General features: G+C 42.8%; 3 protein-coding genes across 4 annotated transcripts; 2 read left to right on the top strand and 1 right to left on the bottom strand.

The window, feature by feature from the left end:
• Positions 1–1,562: 1,562 nt before the first annotated feature.
• On the top strand, positions 1,563–5,062 carry LOC126542566 (uncharacterized). 2 transcript variants are annotated; one of them, XM_055077333.2, is made up of 5 exons: positions 1,563–1,822; positions 1,908–1,998; positions 2,083–2,148; positions 2,987–3,064; positions 4,644–5,062. In XM_055077333.2, exons 1-5 carry the CDS (start codon positions 1,769–1,771, stop codon positions 4,847–4,849), a joined length of 495 nt encoding a protein of 164 aa, XP_054933308.1. In that variant the 5' UTR covers positions 1,563–1,768; the 3' UTR covers positions 4,850–5,062. The 2 variants fall into 2 exon arrangements, with proteins under 2 accessions (XP_054933308.1, XP_050045662.1); XM_050189705.2 differs by having other exon boundaries at positions 1,567–1,822; positions 2,077–2,148.
• A 5,511-nt stretch (positions 5,063–10,573) lies between these two features.
• On the bottom strand, positions 10,574–11,425 carry Prosbeta3 (proteasome subunit beta type-3). Its single transcript, XM_050189703.2, has one exon. The coding sequence runs from the start codon at positions 11,290–11,292 to the stop codon at positions 10,675–10,677; it is 618 nt and encodes a 205-aa protein (XP_050045660.1). The 5' UTR covers positions 11,293–11,425; the 3' UTR covers positions 10,574–10,674.
• Positions 11,426–11,656: 231 nt separating this feature from the next.
• On the top strand, positions 11,657–17,498 carry LOC126542565 (protein LSM12-like). The gene is made up of 5 exons (XM_050189704.3): positions 11,657–11,815; positions 12,487–12,623; positions 14,137–14,246; positions 14,899–15,031; positions 16,306–17,498. The coding sequence occupies exons 1-5, from the start codon at positions 11,686–11,688 to the stop codon at positions 16,387–16,389; spliced, it is 594 nt and encodes a 197-aa protein (XP_050045661.1). The 5' UTR covers positions 11,657–11,685; the 3' UTR covers positions 16,390–17,498.
• The last annotated feature ends 4,207 nt before the right edge of the window (positions 17,499–21,705 follow it).

The following is a 21,705-nucleotide window of genomic DNA, read 5'->3' as shown; positions in this document are numbered from 1 at the left end:
CCTCCCTCTCCGATTCGCTGAGGCTACTCTGGATACTCCCTGGGAATGCCTTCGAAGTTTTGGCGCTTATTCAAAGTAATTGCCTTCACAATGGCTAGAAGCGTATGGTTTCGATACCTCAATGTGCTAGCCATGGCGCAGAAAAATTTCGACTTTTGATTTGATTTGGCTGTTGACTTGATTTTTTTCCAACTAAACGTCTTCACAATGGTTAGTGACTATAGCTTCGAGACATCAAGTGCTAGCCATCTTGAAGATGGCTAAACTATAGCTTGACATAGTTCTAGCTGCTTCTAGCCTGCTCAAGCTGTATCAAGCTAGCTAGCAGTCAACTTGTGCTTCCTGGGTTCCTATTGTAACACGCACGAAACTGAAACATCAGTCAGAAATGCTACGCAGGCATAGGAAGAGCAGAAAACATTTCCAATTGACACCTGAACTTTTATTATGCATAACGGTTCACTATGCAGTTGCTAAGTTTGTAACTCAGGTTCTGCGTTCATTCATTTTTAGATATTGCAATATTGAAACACGCTTTTTCTCGTTTAGTATTCTTAGTGATGTTGTGTACCATCACCTTAAATATAGAGCCCTGCAATGTTCTTGTCAAAGGCATCACGCTCTTGTGTTCAAGCCCAGCTCTCCAAACAGAATGTCTTGCTGGCCTAGTTGCTGCAAATGATTGAACAGGAAACCTACGAAACGTAAAGAGAAGTGGTCAGAACTAGCACTTTCAACTTTTCCCTTCTAAGTCCAGCGCTCGTCGTGTCCACGTGTTCTCCTGTATACGAGTATGTCTCGCTGGTTTCCCCCAATAAAACGCAGTCGCTGCGCGGAACGTACACGGTACAAACAAAACCGAGGGTGTCGTCGAACAAGCACACCGCACATGTGTTCGAGTACAACCTGAGACCGCTGCAAGCCAACGGCAAACAAGTAGGCCACACATGCGCTACATAAAAGCCGCACGCAGTGACGTGGCAACAGGTATTTATAGGAAGCAAACGTAAATTTAATGCGCGTATCTTACAAGCGCCTTCCCAACTGTTGTCAACTGAAGCAAACGCACGCACGACGTACGAGTCCTGAGCATCAATTGAAGTCATAGCGCTGGATTGACAGGGACATGAAAGACGGCAGGACGTGCGCTATCATGTCCCTGTCACTACAGCGCTATGACTTCAATTGATGCGACGAACCAACAAATAGCCCCAATGTCTGCACTCCTGGAGTCCTCAGCAGATGACGCGAGCTTATGTTATAAGTGACACGTTACACACAGCGTCATCTTTACGCGACTGGAAGCGTTGCCCTGCCCTCGGAAGGCATTTCGCAATCAGTTAAACACTATTTCAACAACGTAAAACCAATAAACACGACGAACATGCTCTGTGCTATGCAACGGCCGCGGCGACCGGCATCGTTTTTGGAGAGCCACCTCCACACCAGAAGTTACGCTCTGTTTATCGCACGTCAGCAATCTTGGAGGCCATGCACTACGCGTCGCTCATAATGCGCTCATAGTTTCTCAAAGTCTATGGCGTCGCTGGCGTCGCGGTTTCACAGGCACCGTATGCCGCGAAATTTCGATGAAGCGGAAACTTCGGACAGAACAAAAAGAGAAAGAAAGAAGGAAAAATGCGAAAAGTTATATTGTTTCTACCTCTAGTTTCTACCAGACGTAAACTGTCATCTGTTCGTAAAAGACGTGTTCCCCAGTGGTTACCTCCCTGCGTCCCATTTGACCGTCTTTCGCTACGCCACTATCATGGATTTCACAAATGATAATACAAATGAATGCGTTGAGGATGACAACAAAGAGGTAGCGTTCATTTGACCTTATATCATCGCACGTACGCGGTTTTGCGTGTTCACTCATTAGGGTCGATCTAACTATCTCAATGCAGTTTCAACGAAATGTGCTGGAACAAACGCCGACCGTGTCCGCTGAAAATCACGCCCTCGACAGCGAAGGTTTCCGTTCACAGATGTCGCCTGGTATGAAGAATAATACAGCAAGTGTCGAATATGTGGATACATTTATTGTTTTGTCGGATATGTGTCCAACGTTTACAGGTGCAGATGTGCTTCCAAAAGAACCTGAAACTGTTGGCGCCAGTGCCTTTTCGTTCGTGAGGCCGGATGAATGTACGTGGCCTAACAACATGAAGAATGAATGACGTGAAGGCTCTTTAAACATTATACGAAACTCGCCAATAGATTTCTCCATGAGTACATTCTTCAATGCCATAGTTTAAAAAGAGCATGCTAACCCCACTAAATATTATATAGTGCATGTACCTTAATACCGTGTGACAGCGCGCGCACTAATGGCGAAATTCACTTGATAAGAGTAACTGTAAACTTGCCCATCTGACAACTGGAGGCATAAGCTGAACTTCAGTTATCGTCTACCCCATTTGAGAAGTATACGTGTGAAGATGCTGTTGCAAATGAAATAACTGCGATAACGTTCTTTTTTTTTATAATTTTACTATGCGGAAGATTCAACCAGCGTTGACCTGTCCGTTCCTTTTACTTGTGCTCGCGTCTGTACTTGCTGGAACCATGCACCAACTGACCCAGGAAACCACACTACTATACTGAATTTCTCATGTTAGTGATGTGTGGCTTGTAGTGGCCACTTTGCATATGGGAGAAAGTAGGATTAGGCAGAACTTTATCTCCCCCTTTTTCTATTCCCCTTCTCCCTTCCTCCAGCATAGGGTAGCCAACCGGACTCTTGACTGGTTAATATCCCTGCCTTCCTTTTATCTCTGTCTCTCTTGATAGGAACTAATTGATTCGAGTGAGCTCAACTGTTTCTTGGATTGGCACCTAATTTTCCTGAATGTGAAATGCACCTTTAAATAATGTATGTGGAGTCGCATTGTTGCTGGAACAAACTGAAATTTGTCAGGGCACAGCCCAAACAATGAGTTTCCACACAGCTGTGTCACTGCAATGTGTGTTTTTATTGACATAGGTGATAATGAGGCTGAGTCAGAAGAGGAACTTGAAGGTTTCAATGGTGGAAATGCCTCGATCGAGATGTCAGCTGAACGTAAGTCATACAAATAATAAGCTATACACTTTTCTTTTACATTGTACCTAAATGCTGATGCCTTGAATTTCATCCACTTCTGGCTGCCATCTCGCATAACTTTAGAGTGTCAAGTCAGTGCCATGATAATCGTAGTACATATACAGGACAGTACGAATGATGTACAACAAACAGCGGACCCATCTACTCAAGCCGCCTTGATTTTATAAAGAACAATCTCCTTTATGAATTTAACCCCTAAGCCCTCAGGCCACGTGCAATTTTTAGGGGTTTCTGAACATTCTAAATTTTAATTACAAATCGAATATAATTGCTATTCAATTTCTATATGATTTGAGAATGTAATGTTCGAAATCGTCAAATATTTTCAACAAAATATTAAACTGTGCAATAAAGACAAGACATGAACAGAAACATAGGCGCAGTTTAATATTTGGCTGAATCTATGAACTGACTAGCCCAACGACTTGCCTAACAGTAAGTATTTCTTTATTTTTAAATATATATGACAAAACAATTATTGGAGTCTCATACGAGGGACACAGGTTGATCCACTTGAGGACTGTTCAGAATGCCTCTGTTGCAGGAGAGGCACAGTTTTTTGTCTGGGCACCTCTTCCTGAATGAATGCATGGGGGGGCGGTTAACCTTTTTTCAATGATTTTCATGAATTCAATAAGAATTCCTTGCTTTTAGGAATCCTATTACAGATTTGTCATCTCAATTTAATCAATTTATAATTCAAATAGCAGAGCCGTTGAAGGCAAGCATATTGGATTATTGCACAGCCTTTTAGCATGCTGTTAGCGCTTCAGTATTAGTGGCCGCAAGGACATCTGTGCAAATCATCTATTGCTAAAGTGAAATAAATGTCCTTGATACAATAGCCCAGCTTCGGCAGATAACTCTTAGTAGTGGGTCACCACTACTACTTGAATGTCATTTGACTAATTCCATTGCCCTAAAGTGTGGGCTGGCCTGATATCCGCCATGTCAGGCAATGACCTAATTTCCTTTGCATTCTTGCAACGAAAGTTTGCAAAGAACCACAAGAAAAACTGCTTCCATAGTAGAAATTAGTGTTTACAAAAACAGCAACTAAAAGTAGTCACAATAGCAATTTCAGGACATTAATTGCCACTTCATTCATGAAGTGCTCATGAATGAGCATGTTCTGAATGAGCTGCACGTGAAGTCTGTGTTTTTGATGCAGCACAGTAGTGTGGTGCCATCTGGCATGCATTCAGCAAAATACATTTGTTGTCCGTGAAATATTAGTTCACATCTTTGCATCATGTCATGCCATGAAATCATTTTTTTCGCATGATTATTCATATGACCCACAAGAGACTTCAGACAGGATTACACAAATCAGTGCAAATACTAAGTTTAGCTTGCTATCTCAAATAAAATGTTTTGATTTTGCCTAAGTTCAGTGATCACTGGCCTCTTCTCAGCTGCCTAATTTCCTTAAAATTTCAATATTTTCTGAACTCTTCTTGATTTGGGACATTTTGTTACAGTAGAGGCACATTTCATATGCGATGTCTCAATCATTTCTATGTATGTTGCATTGCAGGCCTTGGCAGCCGGTTGTGCAAAATGGTTGAGACAATGAATGAAAATTTGCGCAAGATGTTTCAGAAGAGCGAAGAGAGCATTCTGCGCTTGACAGCACTCCGAGATGCTGTGTTGCAGCATGAGCAACAGCAAGTGCAGAAATTTGAACACGCCAAAAGGATGCTGCTTGATGTCCTGGGGAAGTATTCAGAGGAGAGTGAGTAGTTGGAGTCATTGTGACAGCAAACTTTGCTTTTTCAGCATTCTGTGAAGGACACACCATATTATTGTCATGGCTGGCATCAATGCACACCATTGCACACTTTATTTTGGTGCCAGGTCAAGCACCTCTTCAAGTCTTTAGCTGGCCATTTACATCAAACATGTACTGTGTGTATCTTGAATACTTGGAGTTAATAAAGGAGTAATACCTCAGTATTCTTTGACATCATGTTTTAGCGCTGTGGAAGCAACATAGTTTCAAATATTTTTTTATTTTTTTTGTCAAAGTGAATGTGAAATTATTAAGCTGTTGAACCACATATGACACTGCCCCATCTTAAACCAGTTTTTCACTAACTCCATTTTCCAAACCTTTCAGACCCCCTATATATAAGTACCTGCATTCTACTAAGAAAATATTCTGTTTCAAGAAATTATGTGCCAGAAAAAGTTCTTTTTTAATACTGCTTCGAAAAAAAAACCTTGAAGTTTCATAATGGTGAAAATAGCAAAACAGTGTTATTATATTTGGATCTGCGCAAGCAAATGTGATCACAGAAAAACTAAATAAGATATAAGTGCACCTCGTTAACTGGTATATCGAATAATATTGTCTATAGCAGAGAACAGGACTGACTACATGCACAGTATGAACCACTGTGTCGACATGATATGAAGCATGCAAATGTAAACAAATGCACTGTGTTAAATACAGACACTATCCCTTGACACATCTTCAGTATCATTCACTTTATTCATTTCTCATAATGAAATTGTGCAGCAGGTAATTATGTGGGCTGATACATGAGTAAAGATGGTATTCACGAGGTAGCCTGACAGACAGAGGCTGTCATGTAATGGAACCAGTGCTAAACATAATTCAGAAGTGATTAATTATGCGATTAGAATTGACGAAACACCATGTACATGTCAAATGCTTCTTTATAACGCTCTCTTTTTACCAATAATTAACTACGGGTTGCTGATTTTGGGTACAACCACGAACGAAAATATCAACAAGCTTGCAATGTTGTAAAAGCGTGTGGTTTGATTAATATGTAAGGTTTTATACCATTTTCATACTGAGGACCTTTTCTTAAAACATAGTATCATTAAGGTCAGTTCTATATAGACTTATATTTTGTGTCGCCAGTACACATTTGGTATAGTCAACAATACTAACACGCTATCAACACTAGTTGGAATGGAAGCCACCATAACAAAATATAATGCACGCAAACCGGAAGAATGGCAAATAAAAATCTGCACAAATTGTGACGGGCACATGCTGCAGTTATTGCTACCCACATTTATAAATGCAATTAGTAGAAAAAAGCTCTTTTACATCTCACAAATGTCATTCAAAAAACCACGGAGAGTATTACTGGAAGTGATAACGTTGCCATTAATTCATACATTTGTGTGAAATTCTTGCTGATTGTTTATTTCATTTTGCTGTTTATCGAAATAGTGTTTGTATAACTTTTTCTGATACATGCCATGCATAAGTATGCTTTGCTTGAATGTGAGCCATGTACACTGCACTGTATATTTATTTTCTTTCATTTTTCCTGTTATAACTACCGTTATGCCGACGTGTGTGTAGAATGGCCACATCCTCTCATACTGTTTGATCTGCCTTTACTCCTGGTCTCCCACAACATTGTTGCAAATAAACTCAATTCAATTTCTTCAGATATTAAGATGCAAGTATCTGCAGCACAAGCTGGAACTCATAGCTGTCTACTTGCCTCCGCCAACTGTCTGAAAGCAATCAAAGAAGTATTTTCCAACTAAGCTACAATAGTAGTCAAATGAGTAGTCTGTGTAACCACTTATATAGTGTTGTCGGGAGAGTCTGGTGGTGACATAATCGCACTGGCATAGTGTAGGTTATGGCAAGATAGTTTACACTGGATTATGCAGCTGGTGATGTTGCACCTTTGCTCTGTTGATACTCTCAGCAAATATGCTTGCACCTGCACAAGTGGCAGCTCCTACGCGAGAACATCAACCAAGGATGACAGTCAGCGGAGTATAATTTGCTAATTCAACATGTATCAATGTCACATGCATTTGTCATTAAAGAACAAGATTCAGCTGCACTCCTTTGTCAATTCATGGTACCACTTACAGCCAGTAACTGCCTACTCCTTGTTGGGCTTCAACCATTGTGTATGACTTCAACCAAGAAATGTGTGATAGCCTTATGATTTATCTTTGTGAACCTTGTGACACCACCGCATCTTTGAATAGTTCAAGTTGATTTAGAGGATGGGTGTTTTTCAAGTATTTGATATTGACAGTGGATTCCAACATCGTCATTCCGAGTGCGAGGACAGGCCTGTAACAGCTATAACTGTCAAAAACAAAGAAATGTGCATTTACGGCAGACTCATATCTTGCTACCAGATGCGAGGATGAATCTGTATTATTGTTTCGGGGCATCATGATGCAATGTTGCATGGAATTCATTATTAGCATCGTCCCTGTACATCACAAAAATGCCTGAAGAGTGCAGTGCAAGATTGAGCAAATTAGCACACTACCCTGTTAAAACAGACCATTGCGACTTATCAGTTGTTTCTTCAATAACAAATGCTCCTAATATAAGGTGTATTTTGTACATTTTATTCTGCTCTTAAACTGACACTGCTTGCATAAAAGGGTTGGGTTGCATGTGCCCAGATGAACCAAAAAACTTGTTGGCCAGTTCAATATTTCACTTTCGTAACCTGTTGATGAATGTGCCAGGTGTATCTTGAGGCAATAACAGAACTATGCAGTGCAACAAGAAGCTCAACCTTTAACCCTTCTGCAGGTCTATGGTTAGTCATTTCAGCCATGTGAACAAAGTGGCACTGCTTCACCAGTGGAATATATGCTGCGACAGGATGTGGAACTTTGGAAGGGTGTGCATTTTGGTATTGGTACAATGCTCAGACTTAAATTGCATGCTTTCCAGCCAGTGGCATCTGCTCCAGAAATGCCAGAAAGATGAGACAGGAACAGATGGGCCACGCTGCTCAAGCACAGTCAGTCTTTAAATTTTCAGTAGAACCCATCTCACGATGACTGTAGATGTTAATGCGATTAGCATTCAAGCAATGCTGCGACTCACCGGATTGCTGAAGACACCTTTATTTACACTCTTTAATGGAGGAAGTCAGCCAAGAATGCTAATCGCATTAATACACCCATGGGTCATAGCAGACCACAGTATCTACTCCTTCGGATGCCACAAAGAAAGCTTCACTAAACATGGCATCCCAACTGTACCGAGCCGGTTTTGTACCGCTGGCCACCACAGACCACTGCTTCTACACCTTCGAATGTCACTAGAAAGCTTCACTATATGCGGCCTCCCAGCCGCTGTTAGTTTTATCCCACTAGCACTGTAGAATTGGGGTTCAGCATATCTGGTTTTGAATGAACTGTGACATCATTGCACAGGTGTCTTTTTAAGGTGTAAAAATTTTTCACTGTCAGCTTGAAGAGCGTACATTTTCATTTTTATCAGTCGGAGATGCAATTTCCTTTTTTCATGAGCAAGAGCAATGTTTCAATGGCTAAACAGCAGAAGCATGCCAAAGTGGGTGAAGTAGGCTAATAATGCTAATTGCATTAATAACTGGAAAAAAACAACAGGTTTGTGTGTCCATCTATCCAGAAGGCATCTATCCACCTCAGTAACAACTTCTTTAGCGCAGAAAAGCCGCTGCCGTTGCTTAGTGGCTATGGTGTTGGGCTGCTAAGCACAAGGTCACGTGATCGCATCCCAGCCACTGCGGCCGCATTTCGATGGGGGTGAAATGCGAAAACACCCGTGTACTTAGATTTAGGTGCACATTAAAGAACTCCAGGTGGTACAAATTTCCTGAGTCCCCCACTACGGCATGGCTCATAATCAGATCGTAGTTTTGGTATGTAAAACCCCATAATTTAATTTTTTTAGCGCACAAAAAAAAACAAAAGAACACAGGACTGAAAGGGACGACATGGACACAATGCCACTATGCACCTCAACTACAGAGCCTGCTCCACGTGCGAGGGCCCCAACATCTTCATATATTTAGGTCAATGGAATAAGACGAATGACATTCGACTAGCAGTAGTGACCTACTACTCAGAATTATCTGCCAAAGCTGGGCTGTTGTGTTAAGGACATTTATTTCACTTGAGCAATAGATGATTTGCACAGATGTCTTTGTAGCCACCAATATTGAAGTGGTAATGTCATGGGTGGGGTAGTTGGAGAAGTATGGGAGAGGCCTTTGCCCTGCAGTGGGCGTAGCGAGGCTGATGATGATGAATGTCATGGTAAAAAGCTGTGAATTAATACAATCTGCTTACCTTCAACGGCTCTACTGGAGCACTATTAATGCATGAGCTATGGGTAGTATAGTAGGCATGGAAATCGATCATCCAGATATTATGACTTATCCAGGTACAAAAAATGCAAGAAAGGAGAAGAAAAAAAAAGCAGACCTTAGCAATTCCTCTAGCACTGAACTCTGCAACAGCAGCAGGCTTGAAAGCTTACACAGTGTAATCCTTGCCCCCTGCAGTATTGCCTGTTATGGCCTTGAAATAGGTGCACAGACATCACCACTCTCAGAACCTATGTTGGGTACAACATTTTGCACAATTTACAAACAAATATTGTTGCACAATGGTGCAGTGGTCAGTGCGTCCCACTCCAAATGTGCACAATGCAGCAGGAATACAAGATTCAGTCCCAGTGGTAGGTATATTTTTCTAATGAAACCACTGTACGCCATGCACTCTTCTGTTAGATGGTTTGGATGGCTTATGACCTATGGTTCTGTTAGATGGTTGGATGACCTATGAGGCGACTATGTATATAAAAATATTACATTGTGATTTATTGTTCTAGTGTGCAGAACAGACGCACTCACTGGTACTACTGTGTGGCTCAATATGCGGTACTATGTGAACTGGTTTGCTGGGGCTTGAACTGTCTGCAGCACTAGCAATGTAATGTAGTGGTGGCGTTTTCTTCACCCCATGGTGCGACTGAAGCCAACGACAACAAGGTGGCCACCAATGTCAGCATAGTGGAAAGAATGGATGGACACAGTAAACACAATTCTAAGCTTTTTGAAGTAGGAGCATGATTGACACAACTAAAATGTCTGCCCTAGTTAATAACAACTTAAATAGTTTTTGAGTCCCTATAAGGTTAGACCTGGCACAGCTGTTCCAAGATAATTACGTATGAACAAGCTTTAGATTTTACGAGAAAGTGGTACTTCTGTTATCAAATCTGGCTCTAAACTTACAAGCACTATAATGTAGTGCGCTAGGAGTCCTTTCTTGAAACTAATGATGGGGAACCAAGGATATGAAGTGGTAAGTCACTACAACTTCATTCAACGATTTAAAGGTGTATGTAAATTTTCATGTTTTTACCTTTCGTCGCAACACTGTGGTTTAGCCCATATGTCAAGGACCATTATACTAGGAACACATTGCAGATTGCCGGCGATGAAAATTGCACTCGAATGCAGAACTGTCTTATTGATGGCGTGCTAATGAATCCACCACACGACAATGAACTCTGAACACCATTACGTTGCTCCATTACGAAAGTCCTTATACCTTCATAAGTGCTTAGCTCTGGACTACTTGCAGCCTCTGAAGATTCACTCAACTTTCTTACAAGACTGATTCGAAGATCTAAACAAATCAATAAGCTTCTCCCTCTTTTTGAAAAAAAAAAAGTGTGCATTTATTCCTAGCACGAAGGATGGCGTTACAGAGACTTCAGACGCGCAAATGGAGATACGCAGCCGGAAATGTTCCTTTCAATCCATCCTGGTCTTGAGGTACTTGGTGGTGACCTTATCCTTCTCGATTACGTGCACAACACCGCCCCAACCCGAGCTGGAGTCTCTGTCAAAGGCATTCATGAGTGCCTGCGCAGTGGCCTCAAAGAGTTCGTCGGGCCCCATGTCGGGCTCCCACAGCGTCTCGCACATGCCGTAGCACTGCTCCTCGCACGTACCCGAGACCACGAAGTCAGTCGGTTCGTCGATGCAACCGATCAGGTCCATGACGCAGATGTAAGGCTCGTTTGTCACGGGGTCGAGGCCGGCCACTATGGGCTGCACGAAGTACGGACCGAACCGGCGCTCGTACAGCAGGTTGGAGATGACCGAGCCGAGCGTCTTGGGCGTAATCGAGCGGCCTTCGCGCAACTCGTACAAGTTTATACGAAACTTAAGCCTCTGCGCCACCGTCTGCGTGTCGGTGGCAAGGCCCGGCAGGCCGCAGTAAAGCTTGGGGCCCATTTCGAAGATACGGTCGAAGTCCAGCGCAATGGTATGGCCACGCGCGCCGAGACGCCGGTCGGCTGCGATGGCGACGCATTCTTTCCCCTTCATGGCGACCACGACGCCTCCGTTATAGGACATTATACTCATCTTGTCGGCTTTTGGTTGTACAGTGCGACTGAGGAACACAAGGAGCAAGGCAAGGTGACAGCGACTCACAAGTTGGCAATGACTCTCCAAAATCCTTTTGCGAGAATGGTAATCCAAAACACGATTTTGGATTGGATTGGTTCTGTCAGCACCCACTAGCCGAACCGCGTAATGCTGTGTAAAACAAGCGTAATCCAACTTTGACCTGTCTGAACTACATTATCTCATGCTTGAAGTTTATAATAAGTATTAAATAAGTTGTAATAATTGTTATTACGCATAAAATTTCTATTTGGTCGCAACGGCATGAAAAGTACGATGCGCTGTGTTTAGCCGAAGTTGTGGATTCATTAAGCCGATAACGACAACTATGCCGATCGGCCATTCCCGAAAATGAAAGCTATGGCGGATGGGCCAGAATGCTTTTCCCTTGGAAGTCTCGTTAGTTGTAAAACTTGCTATGACCAGGTTATCGAGGGAGAAGTGTTGGCTTTCGACCAGCAGACCAAGGCTCTCATGTTAAGTATCCTTTCAGGAAGCGTGCTGCATGCGCTACAACTTCGGCCACTACCTCCGGTAAAGAGAAAGTGGCAACGTGCTTCTCAAAATCTTGCCTCGGGATCCCAAGTGTGCAAATAACAATTATGCGGTGTTCCTCTTTATCATGTTCTTAAGCTTATTATCGCGCTCGTCTAACAGACTTATTTATTTGTGTAGTCATTTTTTTTTTAACTCAAGAGGACCGCCAAGTAGATGCTACGTTACTTGTTCCCGGTCTCGGCGATGCAATCATCTGACGCGTTGCCCTTAGCGGCGCAAAGCATTGCGCGGCATGTTAACCTAGGCTACTTAGCGTAGTGGGTCACGTACCCTTACTGGCTCTTCTTTTCGGCCTAACTTGGTCTCAAAGTCCCCGGCATCTTAGACTTCCCGTTCCTAGTAAGAGAGCTGTGATGTCATGCCTTTACGCGACAAACTTTTAGTGTCTGCGTAGCGCGTGGTGGAACCGGTACCATCGTAGCGGTTATCCCTTGCTCCACGTGTATGTTTTCTTGCTTGGACTAGTTCCCTGTTGCAAGACAATCCTGCAGCGAACGTTTTGCCAAAACGTAATGTGTGCATGGCGTATTGACATTGTCCGCGCGCTGTGTCACTTTTTGCATCATGTGCTGTTCCTTGACGCGCCTGCCTCAGAGTGTGCCAGCTCTAGCGGGAAAGCCAATGTCAGCGACATACGCATGGTCAACCTCAACTTTGTCTCTGAGTTGACCGTGAAGAAGGAAGCCGCGTCCAGCCCGCTCACGCCTCCGCAGCCCCTAAACACAGAAAAGGTGCGTCGAAGCAAGGGCTTTGTGCCGGTATCGCCATTGCTGCGATGTGTTTGGTGCTTACTTTCGTAGATTGCATAGATGAAAAAGTGTTTCGTCTTAGTGTTTGCAAGAACGACCGCAACATTCTTTACAGCAAAAGTAGACTCTCAGCTACACCGATCTCTAACGATTGTTGAAAGCAGAACAGCGTGAAGCACGGCTGCAAACTTTTTTTTTTCACTAGCAGATTGGACAAGGCAATAATAGCTTTTCAGTCTGTCATCATGCAGCACTTTTTATCATGAAGCATTTTCATCAGCCGGTGTGCTGTCGTAGCATGCTCATTGTTTACATCATAGCTAGGCCAGTTAGCAATTCAGATTTTATCACTGAAAGAGATTTGTCTTTAACATCAGTAGCATGCATTACTGTGGTGTTGCTGTTTGCCACATCTACAGCTAGTCTGATGCATTACCAGCCTCTAGAGTCTGTGAAGGAGCATGTTTACCTAGGTCAATTACTCACAGGGAACCGTGATCATGACAAGGAAATTCACAGAAAAATAAAAACAGGTTGGAGTGCATACAGCAGACATTGTCAGCTCCTGAATTGAAGCTTACCATTATCATTGAAAAGGAATGTGTACAATCAGTGCATTTTACCGGTGCTGACATATGGGGCAGAAACTTGGAGACTGACAAAGAAGCTTGAAAACAAGTCAAGGACCACGCAGAGCGATTGAACGAAGAATGCTGAGATGCAAAGAGCGGTTTGGATCAGAGAGCAAATGAGTATAGCTGATATTCCAATTGACATTAAGAGAAAAAAATGGAGCAGGATATGTCACGTATAGCTTGGTTAACCGGTGGACCATTAGGGTAACAGAATTGGTGCCAAGAGAAGGGAAGCACAGTCGAGGGCTGCAGAAGACTAGGTGGGGCGATGAAGTTAAGAAATTTGCGGGCGTTAGTTAGAATCGGTTGGCGCAGGACAGATGTAATTGGAGATCACAGGGAGAGGCCTTCGTCCTGCAGTGGACAAAATAGGTTGACGATGATGCATTACCATTTTTGAAGCTTATATCCATCCATTGAGCAGAAATGCATGAGTTATTGGAAAAGGGGCACTTGAAGACTGCGCATCAATTCTCTGAATGCCTTATGTTTATATGCACACGTGCACAAAAAAGCCAGGAATGATGACACCATTGTGTGCTGGAATGGGTTTCGTTGTCTTTTTGCCCATTTGCAGCCATGTTTTGCTGCACAAGATGCCTACATAAATTGTCAAATTTTTTAGTTCATTGTTATTTTTTTTAATGGCATGGGTTGGCTAGCCTTGGTCTGTCATTGCAATAATGTGTAACGTTGCAGGGTCCGTATGAGGAATATGAAGGTGCTGTCACCCCCCACCTCTGTTCTTTGTAAACTTGGACCTCTCTGCAACAGGGAAAATTAAAGCTTGAGTCTTTGCTATTCCTTTTAGATGTTTAGGTCACATGTGCAACCTGTGTCGTATCGTTCATGTAACGCAGCTCAACACAAGAGCAAAGCAGAACATAGATGAGCGGCAGCGTTTGGCAGCTGCCATCTCTGCTGGTGTGTCCCACGATGGCATTCGCCTTTTCCTGGCGATACGAAAAACGTGAGTCACCCGGTGTCTTCTTTGCATTTAGCCTAAGCATGGTGTATTTTTCAAGGCATTGTGCTTTCATTTTCAATTTGCATGTGTTAGATATCCCCAATTTTGCAGCTTCTATTTGTGATATCTGTGGCATGCTTACTTTGACACAAAGGAGTGCATGTTGTAGAAGCACAGCCTAGAATCTGAAAATTTTTTGCATTACTTGCAGTTGGAGCTAATTGATGCATGGCTGAAAGGCTTGTTTATGCCAAATAAATGTTAACATTTTTCACTAGGGCCTGAATTTGATAGTGAATATCTCTTACTATAGTTCATGCCTATAATGATTGCTGAGTGCATAACTTCTGTACCATACTTTGGGTGTTAGGAAACCCGGGTGGTCAAAACTGATCCTAGAGCCCACTACTACAGCACCTCTCACATCTTTTGTGCTGTTGTGTTTGTTTGGGACATTGAATCCAATCACTCTTCAAGTAAATGTGCATTCATAGAAATAGATTTAGGCATCAGAGCATGCTGCGTGGTGTGCGACCAGTTTTCTTTGTTGCTTGGGGCATGACAGCAGGTAGTCCTCTGGTGAGGTCTTAGCTTTCAAATTTGCTGCTGAGGCAAGAACTGACCTAAATGATTGTATCTGCTCTTGTTTTCGCAGGATTGATGATGTGACGTGGCAGGGGAAGAACATAATTGTGATGAATCAGGTAACCATCGTGCCACCTTATCGGCCAGAGAACTGCAAGGGGAAATCTGACAGCGACGCCAGCGTGCTGCATGTTCGCAAGATTGTAAGCAGCCACTTGTACTTCAAGCAGCCCATGCAAATGTTGTTACCTGGTCCCTCCTCTGCCTAGTTGAATGATCTGAGATGTGGCAGCCATTATTGGCTTGCTTGTTCTCAAAATGTGTTATATAAAGTTGCTTGCTTTTTTTCAAACTTATTGTGTGCTCTTTGTGTGGTCACAATAAATTTTTTTTTTCTTTTGTTGAGCTATTGTGTAAAGTATGGCTCAGAAAAGGCAGCAGGCTGCATCGCATGCAGCCTTTATATACACTGGTAATGTCTTCGCTCATATCTTAAATTACGCAACATGCGAGGTATGTCCCTTGTCAAAAAAATTGAAACAGCTGTGTGCATGTATTCTGGTTGCCATGCTCATGGAGCTAATCCCTAAGCAGCACAGCCCCGTCAGCTGAAGCATAGGAAACAACAGTGTTTATTCATCCATGACAAAGTTCAAGTGCCCACTACTAGCATGTACTCTTACTACACTTATTGTTGGCCATCTGTCCATACTAAGTTCCTTTTGCCAACAGTACTACAACTGGCTACCTTGCATTAATCCTGCAAAATGCTGCATAACAAAGTAAAATATCTAAGTAGATTTTTGAAAAACACCTTTTTTTTTTTTTTTCGGAGCAAAACACTTGAGGGGAAGGGGGGGTGCACAATAACTTTTTATGAATGTATCTGACACAGCTGCCATGTCTGCTTTGCAATGGTGCGTCTTGTTGCCAAAGTTCACGCCGAAGTGTCAGGAATGTGGCACTCAAGGCTGATTGCAACAAGCTATAGATTGTGTTATAGACAGTGGACAAATTGTGTTTCTTCAACCAAACAGCACATTCATTGGCAATTGTGTTTGAGGGGATTGGGAAGTCAAGCCCTTAGTCTCCTCTGACAACTACACTGTTTCAAAGCTCTGGTGCAGGATGCACCCACCCATCCTTGAACCCCCACTGTACAGGGGTTCAAGGCAGCATTGAGGGGAATGCCGAGGACAATTGTAGGTTTTAGAGCGAATTGCAAGGTGGGGGGGGATTGCATCTCTTCCATCCCACTCCCATCTCAAATTCCTGCCTTTTGATGTGCCAGCTTGTCATGGTAAAAATACATGCATATCACCATGGTTACCCTCAGCCGCCTTGGGACTGCTACTACCAGCATGCTTGCAGCAGCGGTGGATTAGTGAAACTCATCGTGAAATCAGTCTACTGCTGTTTCCACTTTCTTTTAAGCACTCACTCACTGTTTCCTGATGGCCTTTTGCTCTGCTTGCAGGTTGAGAAGCATCTTCGGGATCAACAAAAACAGGGCCAAGGGACACGTCAAACCTCACCAACACAACCTTCAACGAAGGCCTAAGCTCTCTCCCTTTCTCACACCTACCCTAAAGCCTGTCTGCCATTTTTCTTTTTTTGTTCTCATGCTTTTTCTTGTTACCTTTTCTTCTTTTTTTTTTCATTATATTTGCAGGTTTTGTTTGCTGTCATAAACCGCATTTACAGTCATTTGCCACAACTATTGGATTTCTGTTTAACCTTGAGCGGCAGGCCTGATTGTTGTGCCAGAGAATGGCCATGGTGAATGTGGCGGCATCTGGTTTGCGAAAAAAAAAAAAGAAGAAAATACCAAAGAAAAGTTGCTTACGAAAATTCTTACTCACACAAGCTCATGGTAGCACAGCCTGCACTGCTCCACATGGTGCTTGGCGTTTTTAGCTGTTTTTCACAACCTAAATTGCATGAGACAAAAGTGACATACTTAAAACTCACTGCATTGATTCTTAACAAAATGTATTTCATCCCTGCTGAGTTTTCAGAAACTTCTGTCAAATTCTTGCCTTGTTGCTGCAGGTGCTGACTACACTTAAAACATGTTCTTGCAAAATGTACTGATGGTGTGGGAGTGAATTTTGTTTCTTACCAAGCTACATCTGTTTTTACTGAACCTACCATCACAATATTTGGCATTTGCGACAAGCTGAACATGACTGAAAGCCAATACCCTATACGAGACTTACGATGTTATAGGTGGCAAACTGTAGTTTAAGCTTCCGTTTGCCGATCAACTTTTGCCCCAGGGCAGCATTACATTCCTACCGTCTGTTGTTCCCATCTCATTTTCTTATTTCTTTCCTCTTCCTGTTCCCACTTGTGTGTTGCTACCCCTCCTCCATCTTGCACTGAAGGGTACCACTCAGAGATGCCCAATTTTTTCAAGAATCGAAGATGATGCCGGATCTTTGTTGTTTATGCAAAGCTGCAGCTTCAAGCAATGCTTGTCAGTGCAGAGGACAAGCTAGTGGAGAGACCTGCCTTGTGATAAAGGCAACAATATTGTGAACAATTTTTTTTTTGTATGTGGGAAAAATGAGGACAAAAGTACTATAATGAGATGAAGAGCCAAGGGAAAACAAGTTGACCCTGAAGAAAAAAAAGTATCTTGGCAATAAAACATGGGAAAACTTGTCATTTTGTGCAAGTGTCTCACTCGAAGGTTCACTTGTAGACATGTAAATTCTGCTTGTAAAAAAAAGTAGCCCATACCACATGGCCCATTTGGTTGGAAAGAAAAAGCGGTGTTCCTCAAGCTCGTCTAAACACTACAGTGCTGTACAAGGCTGATAAATTAGTAGGCCACAAATGTAGGTGGGTGGTTAGCAGCACGCTTTAGCCATTGCTCTAGATGCTTCAAGCGCAGAAGTGCTTCCCTGCCAAGTATCTAGCGAACTTGTCAGAATCGGTAGTGCTAAGCTAGCTGCAAAGGAATGCTAAAAAACGAGGATTGCTCAGCACTCGCTTTCATAGTGTGTACTAATTTCCCTGCCTTTGGGGTGCAGTGCCAGAGGCATGCTTGTGCTTTTACTGGTCACAGCTAGTAATACAAAAGTTGCTAGTCGTGGATCTATCACATTGTTGTGGATCTATCACTTTGTTGGCATATCTCCCCCTGTACTTGTAGCTTCTGCTAGGGGTGGCATAGGTTGTCTCAGTTGAGAGGGCAACAAAGTGATGTGGTAAGACATACTGACAGAGCTTCACCAGACAGCTAAACAAGGCAAAATTTCGACTCCTAAGGAAGCACTTGTGACTAGAAATAGATGCTTCAGGAACAAATGCTATATCCAAGAGGTAGCTGTGGATATTTTCCACTGCTGTTTGCATGTTGGAGGGGAAACAAACATTTAAAAAAATAATTCCCTTCGGCAAGGATGGAGATTTAAGGGTTGGGATGTAGAAAGCACCATGTGTAAAAGGTATGGATCACCAAGAGGAGGCTGGAAAATTAGTGAAGATTAACAAAATAAATGAGGTAAAAAAAATTGCGGTTACGAATTTTAATTTATGGCAAGGTGATAGCTGTGACCACGCCCGCACACTAAATACCTATCCAATGCCATATTCAACAGCTTGCACAGTTGCGGCACTGCCCCATTGTCTTCACCACGAGCTCCACAAAGCTTTGTCCACTGACACTGTTTGGGATCAAACTTTCGGCACTGCAACAACGCGGAGTTTTCGAGCTGGATGCATGAACCATTAAGCTGTTGTGCAACTTCGCAACCTGCATGTATTTTAGAGGCTACATCAAGCAATATACCCACGTGCATGGCTTTCGATGCAGCTGTTTTTTTAGAGCAAAGCCTCCTAGGGGAATCCTACTGGACTTTGCTGACTGTGGCTGCTGGGTATTGCTGCTGTCTTGCCAAATCATTCATACACAGAGCAGCACTCATATAGCAAATTGGATTACATGTAGCCTGATCTGGACAGTGCCTACAGATGTGCTGATTGCCGGAACTATTCTTTACTTCAATTACACAGTGAAAAAACAAAACGGCACCTAAATATCCACAGTGCAACAAATTTATGCCTTTGATCTTTATTATAAGTGAAGCTTTCACAGGTTCTGGTGCGCCTGCTCGGAGTAAGGTAGACCTATTCTGATAAATAGTGCAATGTTAAACTGGGCCAGTCCTGGGGATGGCGTGATGAAAAGTGGGCTGATCCCAGAAACAATGTAATGTGCAGCCTCATCGATCATGCGAGGTGCATCGTGGAACTTCAGTGTCTTGCTGGTTTACCGGGCAGGAACGTAATCGCTATGCACTGAAACATGATACAGAAGATTTAGAGCATTTAATTAACCACTCCAAGAAAGCTTTGCTTCACATAGGTTCCGAACTGTGCATTGGATCTGCATAATTTCTTGAACGGTTCTGTAGCTGTCACCAATGCACTTCTGCTATGTAAGGGACTCCCACACACCTCTATTTTGCAGCTCACTCTCGTACCAGCTGGCTTCTGTTCGCAATTCATTTGCATATGGTCTTGTGCTGCTTATGTATAATGTAGGAGTGTTTTTATGCATCAGTTGTTCCCAATTTTTGTAAGAGTCGGAAGCTGTAGAGTGCACCAACGGAAAGTGTGCCTCTGTTGGTGCACGTTTGAAGCAGCCATGCTTCTTTAGATTGGCCCAGTGGAATTGCCACATGGTGTAATGAAATAAAATGCTTAGCAAGTGTGCTGGTTCTGTATATACCTAATTAGACTCCATAATTGAGCAGCCTTAAGTTCTATGTAATTAATGCAAACAGCCACATCAATCCGTGCCGAAAAATAAGGTTAGGAAGCACATACTACAGTGATGCTTCCCGATAAATAATTGTATGCATTTAATATTGTATAACTGTGTATGTAATAATAAACACTTAATGGATCAATAATGGAACTTTTAAAAGTGCACCAAAATAGCTGTCTGGTTAAAAACAACCACTCTTCTATTGCAGTTCACAAAGTGCACTGTAACTGACCATGGTAGCTCTACAGTACCCTATGTTGTTATTAGTAAGACTCGCACGCTGCTGGCCTAAGGGTTCGGATGTGTCTGCATTAAAAAGCAGTGGTGACACAGTTTCCAGGTGACCCCTCTGAATAGCATCAGTGCGGATGAATAGGTAGTTTATAAAAGAGCTAAACACTATAGCGTCTGCATTCAGACTGCATGGAAGCAATAATCGAGCTGAACATTTCCACTTCTTTCAAGCAAAGACTATGTAGTGAGAAATAAAATACACTATAGCGAAGACTAAAAAAAATCACTGCCCAAGCACTCTGTACAGATGGTTAACCAGCAAAGCTGAAATGTGTGGCCCCGGTGTTTATCAATGGCTTAATTCCAATGGTTCATTAAATGACAGCTTGGTAGGTTGCCAGATCCTCGGCACACAGTTGCTACTTGCACTCAGCTGCACGAGCCTGTTCTTGTGCCTGGGCTGCAGCATTGGCATGGCATAGACGAGCTTGTTCCCAGTTCTGCTTGCGACGTTGCTGATTGAGAGCTGCCTGCTCCTCAGGAGTACTTATGACGCATGGCCTACCCATTTCAGAGCCAGAAAGAAACAGCTGCGCACGCACTCAACTGCAATGGAGAGCAGCAACGTCACTACTGGCACAGCCAGTCGCGCGCCTCTCTTTCTTTTTTTTGTGCATGCGCATGGCGTTGCGCCGGATGACTTTTTGGCGCACATGTGACAGATGGATGGATGGACAAATCAGCTAGCTATATACAGCTTCATTGTAAAAGCAGGTAGGTAGAAATCGAAAAATAATGGAAGCAAATCAGCTTGTACAAGAGCATGGACTTTCAGAATAGTGTTGTTATTTTCTCTTATGACACTAAATTAACCAGCATGGAACAGTTACTGGAAGCCACATCCTGGTATAGTGCAGCGTCATATAGATTACAAGCATGCTCTCAAAGGTCTGGCTGGCCTACAATTTAAAAATATTCATTAAGTGAATGCACAGCCAACTCATTATTTCTGATGGGGACCACAGATATTGTTTCTACCATGGTGGGTTGATTAAAATATAATGACAAATGGAATTACTTCTTGTAGCACCAAGGTAGCTACCAGCTAGTTGCATGCAAATGAATATAAGAACAGGTAGACATACTATGCAGCTACTCTTGTGGTCTGCAGGTTGTTGACGTCATTTGATAATGGTGCCCGTCAACATCAAACAGGTATCGGAGCAAATGGACATACTAACGAGTTTTGTGGTGACCAGGTTGGTGGTGTGGCATAATGAAGCTCATCTACATACACAGCAGCGTGAATATTGAATGCAGGCACACTTTGCCTAATAACTCCGAATAAAGTTCCGTATCTGCCACTTTTTACTGAATTCATTGGCCATGGCAAGTTTAAAAGCTTGAATAAACGTGCATGATTGTGTGATTAATGCTTTAAATATTAAATGGCTTCAGAATGCATTAAAATCATGGTGGGCCAACCACACGTTTGAGATCAGTCCTAATTAACCAGACTCGTGAATGATAAGTATTTGCAATTCCACTAAAGTTATAGTTCTTACTTTTCAAGATAAGGTTATGGTAACTCGGGCATGTATAACCATGCCTTGCTGAACCCTATTCACTCATTTTGTGCATCAAGTGCCCACATTCTGTAACATGCACGCAAGTTTTGGTCTGTTTCCCTACACTGACTGCTCCATAGGCACAAGTGGGCAATAGGCTGGGCGAGGATGGATCTCTCTCCCTTTTATACTAAACAATGAACATAGAAAGGGCATTGGTACACAAAAGAAACATCTCAGCGCTGGAAGAAAAAAAAAAACATCACGCAGAACTACTGAACAAAATGGTCAATCG

Source organism: Dermacentor andersoni, chromosome 2 (assembly GCF_023375885.2).
Source record: "Dermacentor andersoni chromosome 2, qqDerAnde1_hic_scaffold, whole genome shotgun sequence".
In the NCBI taxonomy this organism is placed as follows: domain Eukaryota; kingdom Metazoa; phylum Arthropoda; class Arachnida; order Ixodida; family Ixodidae; genus Dermacentor; species Dermacentor andersoni.
The sequence above is the reverse complement of the archived record's forward strand: the minus strand, read 5'-3'. Positions and strand labels throughout refer to the sequence as shown.

Coding starts and splice junctions, on each gene's coding strand:
- LOC126542566 (XM_050189705.2), top strand. CDS start 1,769: ATGGATTTCACAAATGATAATACAAATGAATGCGTTGAGGATGACAAC. Junction 1,999..2,076: donor CCGTTCACAGATGTCGCCTG/GTATGAAGAATA, acceptor CAACGTTTACAG/GTGCAGATGTGCTTCCAAAA. Junction 3,065..4,643: donor GATCGAGATGTCAGCTGAAC/GTAAGTCATACA, acceptor GTTGCATTGCAG/GCCTTGGCAGCCGGTTGTGC.
- Prosbeta3 (XM_050189703.2), bottom strand. CDS start 11,292: ATGAGTATAATGTCCTATAACGGAGGCGTCGTGGTCGCCATGAAGGGG.
- LOC126542565 (XM_050189704.3), top strand. CDS start 11,686: ATGAAAGCTATGGCGGATGGGCCAGAATGCTTTTCCCTTGGAAGTCTC. Junction 14,247..14,898: donor TTCCTGGCGATACGAAAAAC/GTGAGTCACCCG, acceptor TTGTTTTCGCAG/GATTGATGATGTGACGTGGC. Junction 15,032..16,305: donor TGCTGCATGTTCGCAAGATT/GTAAGCAGCCAC, acceptor CTCTGCTTGCAG/GTTGAGAAGCATCTTCGGGA.